At 49.1% G+C, this 17,555-nt stretch overlaps 1 protein-coding gene across 3 annotated transcripts in view; it reads right to left on the bottom strand.

The window, feature by feature from the left end:
* Nucleotides 1-7,001: 7,001 nt before the first annotated feature.
* The window catches only part of zdhhc1 (zinc finger DHHC-type containing 1), a 48,366-nt gene continuing 37,812 nt past the window's right edge, over nucleotides 7,002-17,555 (bottom strand). For 2 of the 3 annotated variants that reach the window (XM_067248673.1, XM_067248672.1), the window contains exons 6-11: nucleotides 17,265-17,420; nucleotides 14,530-14,642; nucleotides 12,445-12,533; nucleotides 9,164-9,278; nucleotides 8,658-8,760; nucleotides 7,002-8,383 (exon numbers count right to left, since the gene is read on the bottom strand). In XM_067248673.1, coding sequence (XP_067104774.1) covers nucleotides 7,842-8,383; nucleotides 8,658-8,760; nucleotides 9,164-9,278; nucleotides 12,445-12,533; nucleotides 14,530-14,642; nucleotides 17,265-17,420 — 1,118 coding nt within the window. In that variant the 3' untranslated portion in view covers nucleotides 7,002-7,841. The remainder of the gene's footprint in view (nucleotides 8,384-8,657; nucleotides 8,761-9,163; nucleotides 9,279-12,444; nucleotides 12,534-14,529; nucleotides 14,643-17,264; nucleotides 17,421-17,555) is intronic. The other variant, XM_067248674.1, reaches the window with a different exon arrangement.

Raw genomic sequence — 17,555 nt, 5'->3', positions numbered from 1 at the left:
GTTAATGGTCTGTGATGTTATAAACAAATCCTGGGTTTTAATGCTGGCTCATAGAGTTACTCTCCGCTTAAAATACACATCCCCTGCCTCATCCTTCCCCAGTGTGAACGTGTGTTTGTGTGTCTCGCTCTGTTTAGAGCAAGAAGTGAATTAAGGAGAACGGAGAGGGAGTTTGTGTGCCTGTGTGTGCGTGAGAGTCTTTGTGTGTGTGTGTGTGTGGTTGTGCACGTGGGTGTGTATATACACAAAAAGAACAGTTTTGACACACGCCCAAGTCCGCATAGACCATAGGTGCGTGTTCTGACTTTCAAAGGAAAATGTGAACAGGCCCCTTCTCACCTTGGACAACTGGACCATGAAGCCTAATTTCCCCTCATTACCCAGCCAGTCTCATTACCCAGCCAGTCCTGGCTGTAAAGCCGTCTCTACCAGAGAGAGACCCAGACTATCTGAAGCACCAGAGAGAGAGAAACCCAAACTATCTGAAGCACCAGAGAGAGAGAGACCCAGACTTAAGCACCAGGGAGAGAGACCCAAACTATCTGAAGCACCAGAGACTGCTGGGGAAAAGACAGTCTGGAGGGCAAACATCCTGAATAAAACACGGGAGTCTCCTGTCTGGCATCCACACGCATGAGCGCTGTGCGTGTTTGGCTGGGCTGCTTCGAGTGCCGCTGATGTGCCTCCTGTCTGATTCAGAAAAGCCCCCGGCTCGCACGGCCCCCGGCTCGCACGGCCCCCGACTCGCACGGCCCCCGGCTCGCACGGCCCCCGACTCGCCCGCCCCCCGGCTCGCACGTCTCTCTGGGCAGACGTGCAGCTGGGATAGGCACACAGAATTTGGATATGGAATATAATATCAATATCCTCTATTTGGATTTTAGCCTTTTTGATATACAACCTATGAACTTGTGTGTGTGTGGAATATGAAGAGGATAAACGGCCTGCAGACATAAGATAAACCTTAAACCAAGGAGATTTGCGCATTTTCTTACTAGTAGTTTTTTATATTATCGTTATTGGCTTGTGTTGTATCTGCAGAACGGTCACCGTGGTTTCCTGTCCAAATACGCCCCTTGGTTGTGACCTCGTGTAAACCCTCCTCCCAAGTCCCAGATGTCTCCACAGACATGTGCTGGGCTCTGTGTTTACAGGTGAAACAAGAGTGCCACACGTGCTTCGGGTACAATACATCTATTCTAGCGAGGCTTTTCATACTTGCATACTCATAGTATGTACTATTGTATACTGCACTGTGGCACACATATCGTTTATTGGAGTACACTGTAGTGTATGGTACACAGTAAACAGTGGATACACTGGTTGCTGGTTCGATTCCCTGCTGTGCAAAATGACGTGTCCTTGGGCAAGGCACTTCACCCTACTTGCCTCGGGGGAATGCCCCTGTACTTACTGTAAGTCGCTCTGGATAAGAGCGTCTTCTAAATTACTAAATGTAAATACATTAGCATGAAGACTCTGTGAAGTCTTTCTGCGTCACAGCCCTGCCACATAAACAGCTCCCCCCTCCTCCTCCCCTCTCCACCTTCCTTCCCCCCCGCCCCCCCCCCCCGCCTCTCCAAGCTACACTGTTTGCTTTGTTGCCATTCAATATAAGCAGCTAATGACATAATGATTCCCTGACTGCTGCTCTGCCAGGGGTCACATTCAGGGCGGGGCCGCGGAGAGAGCAGCTCAATCTGACGCCGCTAGCCAGACACAGGAGACACACAGGAGGGTGGGGATGGGGGGGGGCGGAGGGGGGGGGGGGGGTGGGGGGGGAGATATCAGTTCAGGCCTTGGGGAGACTGTGAAGGAGCCATGTAAGTGTGTGGAATGGATGCCTGTGGGGGTGGTGCTTTGAAACTCTTGCAGATGGGCAGATCTTTAGATACGGTAGGGTAGGCATGGCAACATTTACAGTTCAGCACAGGTGTATTCATGTGTCGCGGACTGTATCTACGGATCAGCAGATTTATAGTAGATCCAGCAGAGCACCACAGGTAATCCCATTTTAAACAGGAGAGGAGTTTGATGTTATTGGTGTCATTGTGAAAGCGCAGATTTTGCATCAGGGCCCTACATGTAGGCTTCTCTTAGTAGCGAGAGAGGCTGTGGTCTGTGTACACACACACACACACACACACACACACACACAACCGAGGACACACACAGGCCTCCACACTAATGATGTCATATCCTGCGCTGGTCCAGTTGGACTGGGAGCAGGAGGGAGGATGTGTGAGAGGATGAGGATCTCTGGGGTGTCTCTGCGTCGGGGTGAAGCAGCTCTCGCCTGGCTGCAGACAACTCGGCATGGTCCATAAACACCACTCCATACACAGCAACACCCCTGCCAAAAGCACCTGAATCAAGCCAGTATTGTAAAAGAGCTCCAATGCCTCTTTTTCCAAATTCTGGTTTAGACATTTCCGACCCTTTTGAGAAAAGGGTAAAGAGTGACTTTGGAAGTACTTGAAAGGTTTGTTTTGAGAAAATAAATTAAGTATGTGTGAATGATAGTTCAAAGAATCGTCTTTGTTCAGAGATTGTGTCATTGTACTGACGTTCAACATTGAGATCAGTTCAAGTATCCTTGCCAAAATAACCCTACTCCTTACATTTTCTGGTAGCTACAGAGTGCACACACAGTGTACAATAGCAAAGACTCGCTATTTGGGTCAGAAATCACCTTTCAGGCCTCCTTGGTGGTAGTACTAACCTGCAGAGAGACCTCTCCACCTTACCAGTGGGCTCATGTTAGCCTCTGTGTGTGTCGTGGCCTCGTGACTCACTAGTAGTGAGTCATAAAGTCTGTTTCTATTTATTTCAACATAAATATAAAGGCATTTTTGCTTAAATTGTGATAGTTGCAGTTATAAAGAGAGAGAGAGAGAGAGCCCTCGGCCTTACTCGGTGGTCCTCACCCGGTTAGCCAGCAGGGCGTCCCCAGTCAGCTGTTTTTGACATGACAACACAACCTGCACTTGCTTATTCCCCACTCCATCTCTGCCTTTCCTCTTTTCTTTTTTTAAGTCTCCTCGGTCATTTGAAGAACTCTCACCATGCCTCATTATTAGCTCATTTTGGCTCTGTGATGGAACAGGAGGAAGAGAGGGAGAGAGGAGCGGGGGGGGGGGGGGAGGAGGAGAGTAGAGGGGATAGGGGTTGGAGAGAGGAAACAGATGTCAACCTCCACCGTACAGAGGAACAAAAGGTCCGTAACAAAGCAGAGGTCTGAACCTGGATCAGTGTAGCCGTACCACCCCTCAGGACCAGTGTGGAGTTTACATGTTCTCCCCGTGCCTGCGTGGGTTTCCTCCGGGTACTCCGGTTTCCCCCACCATCATAAAGATATGCATCGTATGAATGTGAATGTTGGTGGTGGTCGGAGGGGCCGTAGGCGCTGATTGGCAGCCACGCTTCTGTACCACCACCGGTTTGACTGTGTCTGAATGAATGCTGGAATCTGTAAAGCGACCTTGAGTACTCTGAGTAGTAGAAAGCGCTATATAAGATCAATGATATATGCCCAGTTAGGAAGCCGACAATGGTTAAATGTTGGGTGAATGTCTGGTCGCCATCCGGGGACTACTGTACAACACCAGAGGGGTGTGGGGGGGGGTGGTTAGTGACATGATCCTGCTGCCAATGGTGGCTTGGTTCTGAAGCAGAATCGCTGTACATGCACGGGAGGGGCCTAAGGGGCGGGGCATAGACGAGGTCCGAAAATGCCATGAGACATCATGGCCATCGTAGTTCCAGGCTTTGTTGTCCGGGGCGTCACCATGGTGACCCGCACCCGCCCGGCCCACGAGGAAGACAGACAGGAGATGTTTCCAAGGGAACCAGCAACAGCAAATAGAACCAAATAAATAAATAAAGACAAACCAACCGTCCAAAAAAACACACAGATAAGCTCAACGATCTGGCCAGGGCACATTCTTGCACTAAAACCCCCGGTGATGGACATGTGCACCCGGCGCAAATGTTTTACAGCTTTAATAAAACTGAACCTGTGCAAGGGGAACGGAGACGCAGATTGTACTCACATGGGGCTCAAACTTAAAAGCAGATTCATGGTGTGTGTGTGTGTGTGTTCATATATTTGTGTGTGCATGTCTTTGTGCAGACGTGAGTGTAGCTTTATACAGGGTTGCACGTGTGTATAAAAATGTGAAGGAGCATGCATCAAACTTCCCTGAGGTTCTTTCTTCTGTGAGTGAGTGAGTGTGTGTGCGTGTGTGTGCGTGTGTGTGTGTGTGTGTGTGTGTGTGTGTGTGCAGGTGTGTGTGTGGATGGGTGAGTGCATACGTATGAGTGTGTACGTGCATGCGAGATCAGCAAGTGGTTTTGATCTGCACGTCATCGGTGGTTTGGAAGGACATGGAGGAGGGTGGAAGCTGGGCCCATTCACCTGGCTGGAAGTTCAGCAGGACCACGGGAGACATTCCATGTTCTGCTGACACATTATGAACACACACATACACGCCTCCACATACAAACAAACACATCCACACACACACAGACAATCACCTCCACACACACACAGACAATCACCTCCACACACACACAGACAATCACCTCCACACAAACCCACACTTTGGGATGGTTTGATGAATCCAAGGGAGATCGCTACAGCGACCGTGAGAGAAGTAAGGTGGAGAAGCTGGCCTGGGATCTGTGATAGGAGAGAAAAACAGACTTGACATGGTTGGCTCTCGGTAAACTTAGCAACAGCAAAACACACTTATCAATTTCACAATCACACGTTGCAGCGCTGATGCCATCAACCACAAACACACACACACACACACCCTTTCCAAATTCAACACCAGGAAATTATGCAAAAGCGTAATAAAATCTGTGTGTGGTATTCATGATGTTTACGCACCGAGACAGTTGATTGACGTTTGTTGGCCGTAGCTCTCCGGCAAGGTCACATGAAGAAGAGGTTTGCTTAGAAGCTATCCTAAGAATGTGCACATGTGAGCACTTTTGCAAAGCCCCAGATGATTAAGCTACTCTCCAGTAGCCACAGTAACCGGTAAGAGAGAGAGTCTGGCCTGTCAGACCTCTCTCTCTCTTTCTCTCCCTCTCTCTCTCTCCCTCTCTCTCTCTACCTCTCTCTCTCTGTGGACACACACCGCCACATGCTTTGAGTTCTCATGGCCAGGACTGTGATTGACACTGTTATGATGTCGTAGTGTTCCCGTTGCCTCGGTAACCCTCCCCCACCGCCCCGGGCTTCCCGCAGGGGCCGGGGTGGCGATGCGGTAGCCAGCTGAGCCGAAGTGGGAGGGGAGGGGGGACAGTTCCAGAGTCAACTTTCCCAGCACAACAATACAGACTAGAAAACACTGCACGCAGCAACCGACAGGAAGGAAGAGCGAGGGAGGGAGGGACTTGACGTTCTGGAGAGGGTTCAAAAACTACACTTCTGCAAGGGAGGGTCAACTTACTAAAAATAAATACTTGGCATGTAAAAAGTAGAACTTGTTCTCCTGCATCCAACTGATTTTAAATCGATGTCTGGTTGAACTTCAGGCTGCCTGCCTCACATCTGCCTCACATCATGGAGCTGACTTGGAAAACAGTTCCGAGTCAGCCTCAAGTCCCACTTACAATGCTGAAATACATCTGAGCACATGGACAGATATAGTCCCAAGTGAACATGATACAACAAAGGGATACTGTGTTTTTTTAATGATTTGACACCTTTCAAAGTCTTAACTGGAGGCCACATTCAATCAAACCTGGCAACCCAACCTCTGCCAACCACACCTTTGGCGTTAACCTTGTAATCAGAGATGGGAAGTAACATAGTACAAATACTTCATTACCGTACTTTATGCACCAGCACATCGTGGAGATGACTGTCTCACACTCCCTCCCTCCATTTTGCCACCTTCTCCTTTCTCTCTCCTTCGCTCTCTGTCTCCTTGACCAAGGCTAACCAACTGCTTAATAATGGGTAGGGTTAACCTGCTAGTTATAGTTAGCTGTGACCATAATCCTAACTGACTTTACATTTAGTCATTTAGCAGACGCTCTTATCCAGAGCGACTTACAGTAAGTACAGGGACATTCCCCCCGAGGCAAGTAGGGTGAAGTGCCTTGCCCAAGGACACAACGTCAGTTGGCATGACCGGGAATCGAACTAGCAACCTTCAGATTACTAGCCCGATTCCCTCACCGCTCAGCCACCTGACTCACTCACTTTACAGGGGGGAGACTTGGGAGGATGCATTATGCCATCTTTACACTGTTGTTACACGGTTATTAGACTTATTACACTTATGTTGTTGTTACCAGCATGACAGTAAAACGGGTAGTAGTAATGGCTACATTTTGCTTAAATACATGTCAGAGCCCATACTTCTTTAACTTGAGTGAAAGTGTAGTCAGTACTTCAACTTTTACCAGTCTTTTTAAACATGAGTATCTGTATTTCTACTTGAGTGAATGATGTGTTACTTTTGCCATCTTTGCTTATAATGCTACACTAAGTAGATTTTCTTTATTTATAGTTATGTAGAGCATAGAATTACATTAGATATTAAAAACGTGAAACTGCTAAAGGGTACTTATTGCACCACACACTTTTTCTGTTCTAAGAACTTCAGGAATCGAGGCACCTGATCTAGACCTGAATATTCTACCTCAAATAAGCCAACCAATTAACCTCACAAATTAATGACATTGTAATGAGACGCAAACCAACACCCTAACCCATCTTCCTCTCTCTTCGGAGGGTGTACATAGGCTTCTCAGCACCATTGATATGCTAGCAAATCTCCCAGGGAGAAATAGCTTTTAACAAGTCCAATACCCCAGCTGCTTTTCTGGCACCCAGTTTAAACATGAGTGAATGATATATGAGGAATGCATTGCATGCCAGTGAAAGAGAGATTGAAGCTGAGCGCTGAAGCTTTAGTCTAGCTGCTATTGTCCGGTAAAACCCTGCCTCATCCACCATACGAGAAAACAAACAAGGAAGACACATTGCTGGGGGCGGAGCCCCGCCTGTTTATTGATGGTGCGTGAGCAGTAGAAAAACGTAATGGGGCTTTAGAAGCCATTCATGGTGCCAGGAACAACAACAAGGTGGATTTGTAGACGCAACGTGACGGTGTCAACTGCCATCGTCCTAGCAACGTGACAGTTTGTAAGCTGCCATCGTTCTGTGAATCTTTGAGTTCCGCTGAAAGACGTGACGATGTGGGTATCTAGGCAACAGATACTCACCATAACATTTTGAACAGCAAGTCACAAACAAGAGACTTCCTTAAAAAAATATTTAAAAAAACTTACACATTTAAGTGGCGTCATTATGAAAAAGTCATATAAAATTAAGGTTTCAGTAACAAAGTGTAGACCTGGGACAAAAAAGTTAAGTTACATACAGTACAAATGTACATAGTCCTTCATTTATAAAGACTGACGACAGGATTAAACCTTTGGCATCCAATGTTTAAATATGAATAAATAGGAGTAATACAAAAAAGCTGCGCTTCAATTACGATTGTTGTGCCAACGCCACAGAGTTCAAGTGATAAACAGAATAAATGATCTAAGGTAACAAAGTCACAAGAGTATTGGATTGTATGGTGGTTATAAAAGTTAATGGTAGCTGGGGAAGATTTACTCCCACACGCACTGTCCATACAGTGGCTTCTCTTCTGTGGTATTTGCATAGGTTGTGTCAAGACTCAATGCTACTCCAAGAGATGGTCTCTGCTCTCGTAGGCCTTGCATCCAAACCAGCCAGACACCCAACCCTCCGGAGCCCTGCCACGACCCACCAGTGCCCAGGGAGCGGTGCTCCGTCCTGGGTTGGTCTAGGTCATCGAAGTGCCTGTCCTGGAGCCCTGCTGCTCCAGGGCTCGACGGGTGGCCTGCTTGCGTCTTCCTCCCATGCCCGGGCTGTCGCCGAGGGGCTCCAGAGGCTCCCCGCTGCTCCGGCTGACGAACACGCTGGGGGCATGAGCGACCGTCATCTCAAACCTCTGCTCCGCCGCTCTGCCCCCCCGCACGGACGAAGTCTTCCTCCTGGCCCGGGGCTGCGGCGAGGGCAGGGGGAGGAGCCTGCTCATGGCGGGGAACGGCAGGGCTCGCTGCGAGGACGAGGAGGAGGCGGCGGCGTCCGCACCTCCCGAGGACACCCCCGCCACGGAGGAGGTGCCCAGCCGAGCCAGCGCCACAGGGATCTCGTCCAGCGACTCTGCGGAGTCAGAGTGGTACTCAGCAGGGGGCCCGGCTGCCTGGACGGGGAGGCCGGGGGCCAGTGGGGGCAGGGAGGCCCGCAGGGGGAAGGCTGGGAAGGGGAGCCTCTGGCTCAGAGACACGGCCGTGGGAATAGCTGTTACACTGCTGGGCTCTACTGGAGACGACAGGATGGGAACAACACAGTCACTACTCACGACACCCTGCTACCGGAGAATAACACAGTACGAGTCTGGCGACGGCAGGACGACAGACACAAGTGGACTCAGACACAAGGGTCATGCTGGAGGAAAACATGCACTCCACCACCAGGACAATGGGACCAGAGTACTTCCTGGTGTAGTTTCCAGACCAGGAAGAACTCAAGACCCAGCTATGGCGTACACACAGCAAGCATCTACAGTGTGTGTGTGTGTGTGTGTGCTCCTCACCAGGCTCTGTAGTGTTGAAGGCTGGCCCCCTGTTGCTGCTGGTCTCAGTGGAGCGGTCGTTGATCACCTCTGCCGGCACCTTGTGTATTTTCTTTTTCTTCTTCTGCAGAACCAACAGCATCAACCATGACCACACGGTATGAATGATGGTAGCGGTCACTTAGACCTGCCATGTGAGAGTTTGCCTCAACTTCCCTTATCTGGGTGCACTGTGTGTGTGTGTGTGTGGGGGGGGAGGGGAGTCTGTAAGTGTGTGTGTGTGTGTGTGGGAGAGGGGTGTGTGTGTGAGGGGGGTCTGTGTAAATGTGTGTGTGTGTGGGAGAGGGGTGTGTGTGTGAGGGGGGTCTGTGTAAGTGTGTGTGTGTGGGAGAGGGGTGTGTGTGTGTGGGAGGGAGGGGGGTCTGTGTAAGTAAATGTGTGTGTGTGTGGGAGGGGGGTCTGTGTAAGTGTGTGTGTGTGTGTGTGGGAGGGGGGTCTGTAAGTGTGCAGTGCGGTTGCCTCCTCACCTGAGTGCGTTTGTGAGGCCTCTGAGCTGCAGTGCTCTCTGCAGACACACTGGGCAGGGCCTCCTCTTCAACCGCCCTGCTGGACGAACTCCTCACCCTCCCGTTGCCATAGAACCTGACACACAACACACACACAGCCATGGGGAAGTTACCACACACACACACACACACACTGATGGAGAACTTACGACACACATGCTTACAACACAAGCTTGTCAACTCTGTGCGCCAAGAGCATAAATCACAACTGGGATGACAAAGCGCATATGGCTACAGACAGACTCTAGTACAGTTCAAGTCTGCTGCTTTTTACTGTTCAACCTTTTTTCCCCCCTCTCCTTACAAAGTGTTTCCTCCTGTATTAGTGCGGATAGTTAACTAAACACCAATTCCCAGAAGCCCTTTTGTCTGGAGGAATACGAAGTGGGCAGCCCCACTGCTCCGGAGATTGTGGGGCTGCTGCATCGATGCGCTCGTTAAGCTACCTTCCGTAGTTAAACGAACTTTTACTGGACGCTTAAGTGGTGTTGAGTTGTGAACGGGCCTGACTTGACACAGCTTTACCGCCGAGAATCAGGAATGTTTGTGGTTCGAGAGAGAAAAAAAAAAAAAATGTCTGTTAGTGTTCCGCTAGCTAGCTCCGCAACAACGGAACACAACAGCAACCATGACAACAGCTGAGGGATAAGGTATCTACTGCGCCGTGCTGCCAAACCAGCCCATTCAAAATATTATCACAGGAACAGATGTGGGTCCATTAGGGTGAAACGCTAATGTTTCGTATGCTACGCGACTATCCCGTTTCAGCCATGTGGCGGATTTAGGGGAGCAGAAGTCAAATTATGGTGTGCAAAACGGATTTGGACCGGTCTGCAATGTGTGTGAGTTTACAGATGTCCAGAGTGAGTTTCCAAAACTGGGGAATATTTAGGTTGCGACATCACTGTTTAATATTCACTCAAGTTACCAACATTGACGGGGAAAGGAGTATTAAATGTCGGAATGCTCCAAGCATATTTATTTGAAATGGCATAGCCAACAAAGAAAAAGCATTTGAATTTATCAGTCGTAATAAATAGATCTATGCTCCAAACTACTCAGGCCTTACTAATGCTGCAGACACATCTCTAGCTGTTTGCCCACCTAAGACTGCAGCATAAACCCCACTGTAAGACAAACGCACATTGGTATAGTAGGCGTGTTTTGCCCTGAAGTCATGTTGGTTTTGGCCTCAGGCCTGTACACACACACACACACACACACACACACACACACACACACACACACACACACACACACACACACACACACACACAACCCTGCCTTCTTGTGTAACTGACGCCTTAGGTATGCATTCTCCTCATAAGACTTCTGAACACTGAGGTGTCTATCAGCAGTTAAACCTAAAGTATATGTACCGACTGCACAGGTGCACTGAGAAGCTTGTGAAGGTCATAAGAAATCAAATACTACATCAAACTTAATTGTGTTTGATATTGGATCTCCTTCAAGCCCCTTCAGGTGGGAGGATTTTGAGGGCTGTTTCTGTAAATAAGTGTGTCTGTGGGCCCTGTCCTGATTTGTAGTGCTTGGCCCTGAGTCCTGCAGGCAACCTAAAAATAAAAAATGTTGCCTTCATTCAGGCTCTTTTTCCTATTCACTCACACACCTCTTAAATCAGGGCCTTGCCAGGAGAGATGCAAGAAGCTAAGCAGCTAATGGTCCCTGCCTTAAATGAGCCATTTAGTCCAGGATGTGAATCTATTACTAAAGTCTGAGTGTGTGTGGTGGTTATTTATGACGTGGCCCCCTGCTACTGACTAACACGTGGACCTTCTCCATTTATTCAGTCTCACTGAGGGTTTACCGCCCTATACCTTTTCTTTTTTTTTTTTACCCCCGGCCTCTGCCTCCTCAGTGTCATTTAAGTCATGGGGGATTTTTTTTGCACAATTTGTTTTCACGAAAGACAAATGGTTGCTGTGGCAACGGACATGGGAACTCTGCGTTTTTCTTGAAAGCAAAATTACAGCTAATGTGCTTTGAAGCTGTTTACCGTGTCTTATGAACATGGTAAACGTGTATGGACCTAGCCTTCACGGAGAACCCAGCCTCAAAGGAGGAGGACCCAGCCTCAAGGAGGACCCAGCCTCCGAGGAGGACCCAGCCTCAAGGGAGGAGGACCCAGCCTCGAGGGAGGAGGACCCAGCCTCCAGGGAGGAGGACCCAGCCTCGAGGGAGGAGGACCCAGCCTCGAGGGAGGAGGACCCAGCCTCGAGGGAGGAGGACCCAGCCTCGAGGGAGGAGGACCCAGCCTCGAGGGAGGAGGACCCAGCCTCGAGGAGGACCAGCCTTGAGGGAGGAGGACCCAGCCTTCAGGGAGGACCCAGCCTTCAGAGAGGACCAGCCTCCAGGGAGGACCAGCCTCCAGGGAGGACCCAGCCTCCAGGGAGGACCCAGCCTTCAAGGAGGATCAGCCTCCAGGGAGGACCCAGCCTTCAAGGAGGATCAGCCTCCAGAGAGGACTATCTACGGCTTTCCTACGATTATAGGCTGAAACTGGAAGGAGGACACTTTGAAGATGTGCAGGTGCTCTAAACACCATAAACACAGACTACTTACAACCGACAGTTCAGTACTTTCATGTTTGAACTCTGAGTCTGTTGATACATAAAAAAAACGATGGGATTTAGAAACAATTGTGCATGTCAATTTGGTTTGGGTTGTTTTTCTATTATCGGCCTGCGTTTTCTTGAGACTGAAGAAAATTAAGAACATGCACAGAAGGAGGGATTACTCACATCCTTGGCAACCCAACGCTCTCTGGCACTAAGAGCACTAATTGAACTGTGGTCAAACAACACTAATACTATTACTCACTCACACCACATGCTGGAATCACAGTCCAATTTCAAATGTCCCAACTTGTCTTTTTATATCGTTATATCACTCCACTTTCACTTGACTGTCTGTGCCTTTAAGTTCTCTGGTACCACTAGGCATCATCTTGTGGTTTTGTCAAGAAACAACATTTTTCACAGGCTGGGAGGAAAACCTTTAAAAAGTGATTTAAATTATTTTACTTTAATGAGGTGTTGGTGGATTGACTGAATTAGGGCTAAATAAACTACAGCCTGCCAAAGACAATTGTGTGAGGGCGACAGTATAGCAGCCAGTAAAAACTAAGAGAAAGCCCTTTCAGTATTAACATCACTGTCCACTGGAGAATAATAATATAATAAAAAATTGTACAAGTTAATAAAAAAATAAAGATATCTTACTCTGGACCCCCTCTAGCTCCCATAATGGTAGGGTCCTCCACCTCCACCTCAGGGTTGGTATAGCCCAATGTCCCTGAATAGCTTACATCCTAAAAGAGAGGAAAACGGAAAGAGAAAAGAGATAAAGTTAATAGTTTGTTAGCTACACACACAACTATGTAGACCATATGGATAATTTAATAAAAAATAATTGCGTATGACTGAAAAAGAAAAAAAAAATCATCACTTTTAGACGGTTAGCGTTGTCTGATGGAAAACAGAAGGGCCGATTCTGTAGAAACTATTTAGAGGGTTTAGCTCTAAGCTTTAAAATGGTCCCAACATCCCCTTCTCACAACCAGGTCTCATTCCCCATCTTTCAATCTGCTGGTTAAAAGAATGATAGTGGGGAGGGAACCTCCTAAAATCTGAAAGTGAATTCATTTCATGGACGCTTCTTTAAGCAAACGTCATAACCAGAGTTTGGGGAGGGAGGGTGGGGCACAGTGAGATAAACATGTTCTTCTGAACACTTAATGTCATTAGTGAAATACCATGACACAGACCAGACAACCCTGTCAGCCACAGGCAATGTCACTGCCAGAGGCGTGTCCAAATGGCACGAGGCTGAGGGTTGAGGCTGAGGGTTGAGGCTGAGGCTTGAGGTTGCCTGCGTTGGAGCGCTGTGTGGTTTTGTGGGGTGGGTGAGAGGGCTCTGTGCGCTCTCCCTTGGTAAGGCTGCTTTGAGTGTATGTGGGGTGGGGGGGGGGGTTCCATGGCTCCCCAGTCCTGTCAAGCTACATGACTCAGCACAGCAGCCTGTAGCAGTCCTGCTGATTAAACAGCTCCCAGAATGCACTGGGTCACCGGAATGTTCCACAGGAAGAGGAAGTCACCTCATAACCCCCTCTCATACCAATACACAGTTCTTTCCTATACTGAATAACAGGGGAGCCACATTTAGTCATTTCCTCCTTCCATTTGGAAGGAATCCTCAGGAGAAGCTAGGATGGACACACAGACACACAGATAAGGTGCTGAAAAGCCCTCTGTCTTATTAGCACAGCCGGGTCGCCATGGGTTACGGTAGCTCCACAGCAGCTGTGTCCGAGGGTAACCTCTACTGTCCTGGCTTTGGGGTGAATTGATATGCACATTACACCAACTGACCTTCAGCGATGTGCTGAGTTTGGTATGTCGACGTAGGTGCTGTCTGAAACCTTAAGCTTGAGACTGAAGGTGTCAATGAGGAGTGACATCATCCCTCCATTTAATACACCAGCATGCCCTAGTTTCTTTAATTTGATGCTTTGCGTGTCCTATAAACCAAGGTGCTGTGCAGTGTGCATGCACTGCAATGCGTGTGTGTGGGCCTATATGTACCGAGTGTATCATTGGAGAGAACGGGTATCTGAGCACACTAATTAGGACATACAGACCTGTGAATCCCATTAAAGATGGATGAACTTTGCCCCGGAAGCTTTGTGTGTGTGTGTGTGTGTGTTCACTACAGGTGTATCCGTTTCAGCTCCTGAATGGAGTGATATCCTCTGATAAGACTTTAAGTGAACTATAGACGAGGAGGTGAGGGGAGAGAAGGGCGAGGAGAACGTTACTAGACTGCAAAGGGAGCTGTGGGAAATGATGTCATACGTAACGACATCAGTATCATTTCGTCTGGTGCCTTTGTCAGGATGTTCTCTCTCTGTGTGAATGAATTGATAGCATTGGAGGAAGGAAAGGGATCTTAAAGGGTAGGCAGTATCAACACAATGGCTGCCGTACGGCAAGCAAAAGGTCAGGACAAAGTGATTTGTTGCTATGGCTAGGCAAAGTGGGTATTGCCATCAAATGACATTAGGCTAGTCATAAAACACAGACGTTATGAAAGCTGCGCGCTCCAGCCGGCGTAATGGTGTCTGGGAAAGAGAAGTTATTGTAGGTGCTGAAAGGCACACTGGGTGCAAGGGTCCATTACTACCTAACAGTGAGAGGGTAGGAAGCCAATTAGGCTTAAGAGACACAACAAGACAGGGGTGGTTTCAGTGAGTGTGGTCGTCTCCGGTGCGTTGTGACTGGCAGCGCGCGGCAGGACGTGAGCTGTACCTTGATGAGGTTGAGTTTGGGAGGGCCAGCCTCCGTGTCTTTCCTGGTGTCTCTGGCTTCCTGTCGGTGGCGCTGCCTGACGATGTACTCAAAGGTGCTCAACCTGTTCCACACTGGAAGAGAGAGGGAGGAGTGTGAACACACACGCGCGCTCACAGACCCCTCTGCCCCCTCCCTACACCCCCCCCCCCCCACACACACACACACACACACACACACACACAGCTCACAGACCCCTCCCTACACACCCCCCCCCCCCCCCCCCCCACACACACACACACGCACGCACGCTCACAGACCCCTCCCTACACACCCCCACACACACACACACGCTCACAGACCCCTCCCTACACACCCCCACACACACACCTGTCTTCTGAATACAGCTACAGTACATGAGATATGGAACTAACCACCTATCTCTGTAATTTCTGTACTTCATCAATCTGTCATCTACAGTGGGTCGTACATCGTGTTCTAGGCTCCAGTGAAACTGTCTTCAGCCTTCTCTCTTCTGCCCCCTGGTGGAGGCTCCACACAACGCAATTTACTGAAGTTTACTTAACTTTAAATGAATAAATGAGTACTTTACTTACTTTTCCCCAAACATCAACACAACAAGAAAATGGGCTTACACTGCACACACCTCTACCTACGTATGATAACCCGACCCTCCACACTGCTCTACCTAACAGATGGCTGAGCGGTTAGGGAATCGGGCTAGTAATCTGAAGGTTGCCAGTTGGATTCCCAACCGTGCCAAATTACGTTGTGTCCTTGGGCAAGGCACTTCACCCTACTTGCCTCGGGGGAATGTCCCTGTATTTACTGTAAGTCGCTCTGGATAAGAGCGTCTGCTAAATGACTAAATGTAAATGTAACATGAAAAGTAGCCCCTTCATGTTCTCTGTGGTGTGTTTCTTTGTTTCTGTGTTTCTCCTCCCCTGACATTGCCCACAGTCAGGCAGGCAGTGTTGGCGCCAATTAGCTAATTCTCATGTGTGACACCGAGCCATTTATAGGCCCTGTGGATCCCCATGCTAAGGTTACACTGGGTGCTGCCATGGGCACAGCTAGACTGGTCGCTACCCTGGAAGAGGACTTGCTGGAGAGATCCAGTGAGAGAAAACAAGCTAGGCTGTAGACTTAAGCTTGAACATGAAGACAAAGATGGGGACTTACTGATTATTATTCGATTTATTATTATTAAGTGGGTTTAGGTTTATCAACAACAATCTCCTATTCATCGAACAGGAGATCACACAAACTGTATTTGGCCTTGAGCACATGTCAAATCAGGCTAATTGGAAGAGATAGGCTTATTTAAATAGAGCCTAGTGTGTGTAAACAAAGCAGCAGCCTGATACAGGATGGAATTATGGGCTGTTATCAGAAGGTGTGAGCGTGTGCTTGTGGTGTCCATGGTAACCAGGCCAAGCACTTGACTGGTCAGCGCTGTCTCAACCAACTGGTATTTGACAGAGTACCCACAACACACTCACACGCAAAAACACTAACACACACTTTCACACACACAAATCCAAGCATGCATGAGCACATACACACCCTCTCTTACACACACCCTCTCTTACTCTTACACACACACACACATACTCACACACACAGAACCAATGCCTGTTTGACCAACAGCAGGTCACTGCAGGGGCACTGACATAGTGTTTGACATACGCAGTCCCTCTGTTCTATTGCGTGAGATAATAAGAGTTATTGTGCTGGCTATCATAGGAGCTCAGGGGAGTATGGGCAAAGGGCAAAGAGGTGTAGTTATCATGTTTACTGTGACATTTTCTTATTAGGCTTTGTGCTTTTGCTGCTACTGCAGACACAGCTAGATGAGTAAGGTGTGAGTTACAGCTGTCCATACAAAACACACTGTATGAGGAATTATAGGACATTGTACAGAATCACTCAGGATCTGTGATGCAGTCTGTACTTCAGAGTTTAGTGAATACATGCTGGTCACTTCAGGTGTGAATGGGCTTCTGTAAAAGGGAGCTTGAGCTTGGAGATTATTCAAGTATGAAAGTGCAACACAGACAGACATACAATGACAGACAGGCATACTGTACATACATACATACATACAGACAGACACGGCCAGACAGATCGAGACATGCAGGCAGGGACAGACAGACCGAACAGACACAGGCCCAGACAGGCAGGGCCAGAGAGAGACGGGCAGGGCCAGAGAGAGACGGGCAGGGCCAGAGAGAGACGGGCAGGGCCAGAGAGAGACGGGCAGGGCCAGAGAGAGACGGGCAGGGCCAGAAAGACGGGCAGGTCCAGAGAGAGAGATAGGGCCAGAGAGAGAGATAGGGCCAGAGAGAGAGAGAGAGAGATAGGCAGGGCCAGAGAGAGAGATAGGGCCAGAGAGAGAGAGAGAGAGAGAGATAGGCAGGGTCAGAGAGAGAGAGAGACAAGCAGGGCCAGAGAGAGATAGGGCCAGAGAGAGAGCGATAGGCAGGGCCAGAGAGAGAGAGATAGGCAGGGCCAGAGAGAGAGAGAAACAGGCAGGACCAGAGAGAGAGAGAGAGAGAGAGAGAAACAGGCAGGACCAGAGAGAGATAGAGAGAGACAGGCAGGGCCAGAGAGAGACAAGCAGGGCCAGAGAGAGAGAGACGGGCAGGTCCAGAGAGAGAGACAGGCAGGACCAGAGAGAGACAGGCAGGGCCAGAGACAGACAGGCAGGGCCAGAGAGGGCCAGCCAGACTTACTGAGGTAGATGTGGAAGCAGAGCAGATGGCCCAGCAGCAGGGCGCAGAGCAGGCCCATCGCCACGGTGATGCCGGCCATGGCAGGAATGGCCGCTCCCGCCGTGGAGACCGGCGCCACGGGAAGAAACACGAACCACACCACCGTCTCGTTCTTCACTGCAGCGGGACGGGGGACAAGACACAGCTAGAAAAGCCACCGCAAGCCTCTGATGTTTCTCATGCTTTTGTTGTATCTCCGGTCATGCGTGTCAAATGTAACTTTTAAATGCTGCTCTGTTGCCTTTCTTGACC

The sequence above is a fragment of the Osmerus mordax genome, chromosome 13 (assembly GCF_038355195.1).
Source record: "Osmerus mordax isolate fOsmMor3 chromosome 13, fOsmMor3.pri, whole genome shotgun sequence".
In the NCBI taxonomy this organism is placed as follows: Eukaryota; Metazoa; Chordata; class Actinopteri; order Osmeriformes; family Osmeridae; genus Osmerus; species Osmerus mordax.
The sequence above is the reverse complement of the archived record's forward strand: the minus strand, read 5'-3'. Positions and strand labels throughout refer to the sequence as shown.